At 42.3% G+C, this 5,777-nt stretch overlaps 1 protein-coding gene across 1 annotated transcript; it reads right to left on the bottom strand.

Annotated features, from left to right (window-relative positions):
- Nucleotides 1-328: 328 nt before the first annotated feature.
- On the bottom strand, nt 329-3,674 carry LOC143788626 (CARD- and ANK-domain containing inflammasome adapter protein-like). The gene has a single exon (XM_077278424.1). The coding sequence runs from the start codon at nt 3,509-3,511 to the stop codon at nt 1,199-1,201; it is 2,313 nt and encodes a 770-aa protein (XP_077134539.1). The 5' UTR covers nt 3,512-3,674; the 3' UTR covers nt 329-1,198.
- Nucleotides 3,675-5,777: the final 2,103 nt, after the last annotated feature.

Here is a 5,777-nt window from a genome sequence, read left to right as displayed (position 1 = left end):
AGACATCTCACCTGCTGCGCTCTGCTGAATCAGCGTTGGGGGAACACTTACCGTGGCGCTCAAAGAAGAACACCACTTGAAATAGTGATCATTTGATAATGTGGCCAGAAATATTATTGGTGCAACCTGTGCAGCCGCAAGGGTCAGTATTTTACATCAGTATTTGTAGCCAAAACCAGGAGTGGGTGATAAATGCAGAAGTGGTGCATATGTTTCTATTATACTTTTCCTCTATTTGTTCCACTCCTGGTTTTGGCTACAAATACTGATGGAAAATCCTGACCAAATACTGCTAGTGTGAACGTGGCCCATTACTGGTACCCAGTGATTTTGGTGCCAACGATGTCTGAACAGTTTTATATTAAGTTTATTGCACTGATTAAGAATATGACTTCGGTTTTGCCAGATTGGCTCTAGTTTCTGAGATATTTATTAGATAATTAATTACAGGAGAATTCTGGCTTCAAAAAGTGGCTTTTCCAGCATCGTAAGCCTACAAACTGAAATACAAAATATTTATATGGGATATTTCATTACCTAAGACACAGATAGAGTCAAAAGACCCAAAGATGTTGCATTTATCACACACAAGTGGCACTGGGGGATGCATTATTCTCATGGATGAATTCTCTCAAAAACTAGAACCAATTTAGCAAAAGTAATGGGATTTTTTAATTCAGCAGCCTCAAAATACCCTAATTACATAAAAAAAACAGTGCTGCTGTACGGCTGCATTCCCCTGCAGAGCTGCACTCCGGCCTCCTGCTGTGCAGGGAGCTGCAGCCGGCCCTGCACTGACTTCAATGTAGTTCTGCTGCGCGGTGCGCGGTCAGGGCACCATCATGCATGGAAAATAAAACCACTAAGATGAATAAACTACAATGTATCAGTGCAGGTAAAATGTATTTGTCCACATCTATAAACTCACAGGAGATTGCTACCATTCTTTCCAGTCTATACAAGTGAAATATTAGGTCCCTATAGGTTTTCATCTTGTAAACGTTACTCACTGACACCAAGCGATGACCTGGAAAATGTTGAACAACTGAAACAAAGCACATGAGAAAGTTGGGGTGATTTTTATGATTAAGTATTATTTGCAGACAACAATAAGGCCCCTTTAAATTCCCCTTTAAATGTAGCAGCCGGAGTCCCCACATCCTCACTTCTTCACTTGTAATAATAAAAAAAAAAAATTCTATTTAATTATCAACATTTTCTTTTTCAGGAGTGTCACCACCTGCTGGTGACTGTCGGTAGTTCCAGCTTCTGCCACCTGCAGTGGTGTCTTCTTCAGACTGTTGGTGGCCTGTAAATTGGCTTTTTGGCCTTGGCTCCAGCCCACAAGGGTCTGCACAGAGCTCAGGTGCCCGGATTTACAAGCACAGTGCAGCGGGGTGTCACGGTTATTATCCAGGGGGTCTATGGCCGCCCCATTGGTTAACAGCAACTGGATGATGTCGCTATGTCCGTGTTCGGCTGCGAGGTGCAGGGGCGTTTTTCTCCAAACATTTTTATCTTCTAGGTTTTTATTTTTTCCAGCTTTCAGCAAAGATTTGACAATGTCCATGTTGCCGGAGATGGTGGCATAGTGGATTGGGGTGCAGCCGTCCATGTCCTTCGCTCCGTACCGGGCCTGGCTATTGAGCAAGGCGGTCACAACCTCAGCGCTTCCTCCAGCTGCAGCAATATGAAGTGGGCTCTTCTTTTCCTTATCTGAGATATTGGGGTCTGCCTTACTATTGAGGAGTACCTGCACCAGAGCAAGCCCCCCCACTTCTGCCGCCATGTGTAACGGTGTCCTCGCCTGCTTGTCTTTAGCGTTTACGTTGGCTTTGTGTTCTATGAGATTCTGGGCAACGTCCACATTGTTCCTCTGGCTGGCAAGATGCAATGGAGTCGCTGCTTCCTTGGTGACGGCGTTCACATTGGCACCGGCTGAAAGTAAAATGTCACACAAGTCCGGTCTGTTATGGTAGGCCGCCACGTGAAGAGGAGTTTGGTCTCCGGGACCCGTAATATTAACATTAATCCCCTTCCGGAGCAACAGTTTCATGGTGGAAACATCTCCCCCTTGAACAGACAGATGCAAAGCCGTACTCAGATTTGGCGTCCGATCCTCTATGTGCGCCCCTTTCTCGATAAGCGCCTGTGCCGCCTCCGGTTTACCCAGCTCAGCCGCCAGCAGTAGAGGCGTATACTGGATATCATTCCTTGCGTTCACGTCCGTGCCTTTGTCAATTAAAGCTTTGATTATTCCAAAAAGGTTCAGCTTGACGGCTTTAAACATGGCAGAGATCATGGTGTCGGGGGAGAGCCCCTTGGAATATTGTAGAAGGAGGCCGAAAATGTATTCGTTATTGGTACTGAAGGCCACATCGATAATGCTGGGGTCAATAGTGGCGCCAGCCTCCAGTAACACTTTGACGGTAGCTTGGTGCCCGCCGGACACTGCATGGTATAGGGCGGTTTGCTTCTTCTCATCCGTACTATCCACATTGGCGCCGTTCTTCAGAAGAATCTCCACCAGACGACTATTATCCTTGGCGGCCTCCAGGTGTAAAAAGTTGGACCTATTTTTGTAGAGTTTTCCTTCTTCCTGAAGGAAGAGTTTTACCAGATGGTGGTGGTTGTTCTGAGCTGCTAAGTGTAGAGGAGAATGAGAGTCATTATCCAGGGAGTATATGTTAGCCCCAGCTCGAAGTAAAACCCTTGCAGCCTCCACGTGGCCATTCTCAGCTGCTCGGTGCAGCGGCGTCCTCCCTTTTTTATCCTTGGCGTCTACTTTAGCTCCTTTCGAAAGCAAGAACTCGATGACGGGGACATGTCCATTAGAAGCAGCTACATGTAACAGAGTTTCTCCTGAAGAATTTACAGCATTCACATCAGAATTCTTGAGAATTGACTCCAACAAGGAGAGGTCACCTTTCATGACCGCATCGAAGACGCCATCAGATGACTGAACCACCTTCTGTCTTGGAGTCTCCGGTTTAGCTCTCTTCTTCTCCTTGACTTGGACACTCGTTTTTTGAGTTTCCTTTTTAACCTTCTTCAGCAAATTCTCCTTACGGGGAATTTTTTCTGGTGGTTCAAGGACAGGAGCTTGATTGTCCTTATCCCTCTCCAACAAATATCCCACCAGTTGCCTTCTCCCATCTTTAACCGAGTTATTGACATGATTGACGTAACTTTTAACACTGTTGTATAAGCTGGGTTCCATCTGCTTGAGACAGGGGTAGAAGAAGAGGCGACAGGCTCTCTCACCTTTAGACAACAAGATGTCCACCAGCCGGGAATTCTTCTCCGTCCTTGTCCTGTAGTAAGACATCACCATTTTCTTATCCGTAGAGAAGATCCCATGTTCTACCAGAAGGTTAATGAGATCTTCTGGATTTTTGATGCCTTGTATGAGTTCATCTTTCATGGTCTTGAGCACATCTATAGCATATGGGTTCATAAACTGTCCTTGGGGAGTAATAGGTGGGAACAGCACAGAACTTGCGGCACTCATGGTTCCGAGGTTCCAGATTCCTCAGGATTTGGTTATAGGACCTGGAGCAGCTTCATGGTTCAAGGTGCCATCATAGTAAATCCCAGCTCCTTGTAAGAAGCAGCAGATCCTCAGCAATCATATCACACACACTGCCTCGGAGTCCTATGTCGGACAAGTTGCCTTCTGTTTGTGCTGGGTAGGAAGTAAAGCAGTTTGTCCGGATTAACAAACAAGTCAATAATAGCTTAGCGACTGTTGCTGCGAATACAACAACTGAAAAAGTACAATGCAAATGGGTGATCTGTGTACAAAAGTGACGGGGACCAAAGCCGCTGCTGAAATATATGGGAACGAGGAAGACAATGCACTTGGTAAAGAGAGAGTCAAGTGACAGAGCAAAGACGGGTGCAATGGAACAAGCCACAGGAATGAGGATAATGCAAAAATCAACAACAGAAAAAACGGCCATAAAATGACACTTTTATATATTGAGCAGCACTGGATACTTTTATTTATAGAGCAGCACTGGATACTTTTATATATTGAGCAGCACTGGATACTTTTATATAGAGAGCAGCACTGGATACTTTTATATATAGAGCAGCACTGGATAATTTTCTATATTCAGCAGCACTGGATACTTTTATATATTCAGCAGCACTGGATACTTTTATATATCGAGCAGCACTGGATACTTTTCTCTATAGAGCAGCACTGGATACTTTTCTATATTGAGCAGCACTGGATACTTTTATATATCGAGCAGCACTGGATACTTTTATATATTCAGCAGCACTGGATACTTTTCTATATAGAGCAGCACTGGATACTTTTCTATATTCAGCAGCACTGGATACTTTTCTATATAGAGCTGCACTGGATACTTTTCTATATTCAGCAGCACTGGATACTTTTCTATATAGAGCAGCACTGGATACTTTTCTATATTCAGCAGCACTGGATACTTTTATATATCGTGCAGCACTGGATACTTTTATATATCGAGCAGCACTGGATACTTTTCTATATTGAACAGCACTGGATAATTTTATATATTCAGCAGCACTGAATAGTTTTCTATATTGAGCAGCACTGGATACTTTTCTATATTCAGCAGCACTGGATACTTTTCTATATTGAGCAGCACTGGATACTTTTCTATATTCAGCAGCACTGGATACTTTTCTATATTGAGCAGCACTGGATACTTTTATATATCGAGCAGCACTGGATACTTTTCTATATTCAGCAGCACTGGATACTTTTCTATATTGAGCAGCACTGGATACTTTTCTATATTGAGCTGCACTGGATACTTTTCTATATTCAGCAGCACTGGATACTTTTCTATATTGAGCAGCACTGGATACTTTTTTATATTGAGCAGCACTGGATACTTTTCTATATTCAGCAGCACTGGATACTTTTATATATTGAGCAGCACTGGATACTTTTATATATTCAGCAGCACTGGATACTTTTATATATTGAGCAGCACTGGATACTTTCATATATTGAACAGCACTGGATACTTTTCTATATTGAGCAGCACTGAATAGTTTTATATATTGAGCAGCACTGGATACTTTTATATATTGAGCAGCACTGGATACTTTTCTATATTCAGCAGCACTGGATACTTTTATATAGAGAGCAGCACTGGATACTTTTCTATATTGAGCAGCACTGGATACTTTTCTATATTGAGCAGCACTGGATACTTTTATATATTGAACAGCACTGAATACTTTTCTATATTGAGCAGCACTGAATAGTTTTATATATTGAGCAGCACTGGATACTTTTATATATCGAGCTGCACTGGATACTTTTCTATATTCAGCAGCACTGGATACTTTTATATATTGAGCTGCACTGGATACTTTTCTATATTCAGCAGCACTGGATACTTTTATATATTCAGCAGCACTGAATAGTTTTCTATATTGAGCAGCACTGGATACTTTTCTATATTGAGCAGCACTGAATAGTTTTATATATTCAGCAGCACTGGATACTTTTATATATCGAGCAGCACTGGATACTTTTCTATATTGAGCAGCACTGGATACTTTTCTATATTGAGCAGCACTGGATACTTTTCTATATTCAGCAGCACTGGATACTTTTATATATTGAGCAGCACTGGATACTTCCATATATTCAGCAGTAGTGGATACTTTATATATTGAACAGCACTGGATACTTTTATATATTGAGCAGCACCGGATACTTTATATATTTATATATATATTGAGCAGCACTGGATACTTTTCTATACTGA

This window comes from Ranitomeya variabilis, chromosome 8 (assembly GCF_051348905.1).
Source record: "Ranitomeya variabilis isolate aRanVar5 chromosome 8, aRanVar5.hap1, whole genome shotgun sequence".
Taxonomy (NCBI): Eukaryota; Metazoa; Chordata; class Amphibia; order Anura; family Dendrobatidae; genus Ranitomeya; species Ranitomeya variabilis.
This window is presented reverse-complemented; position numbering and strand designations above follow the sequence as displayed.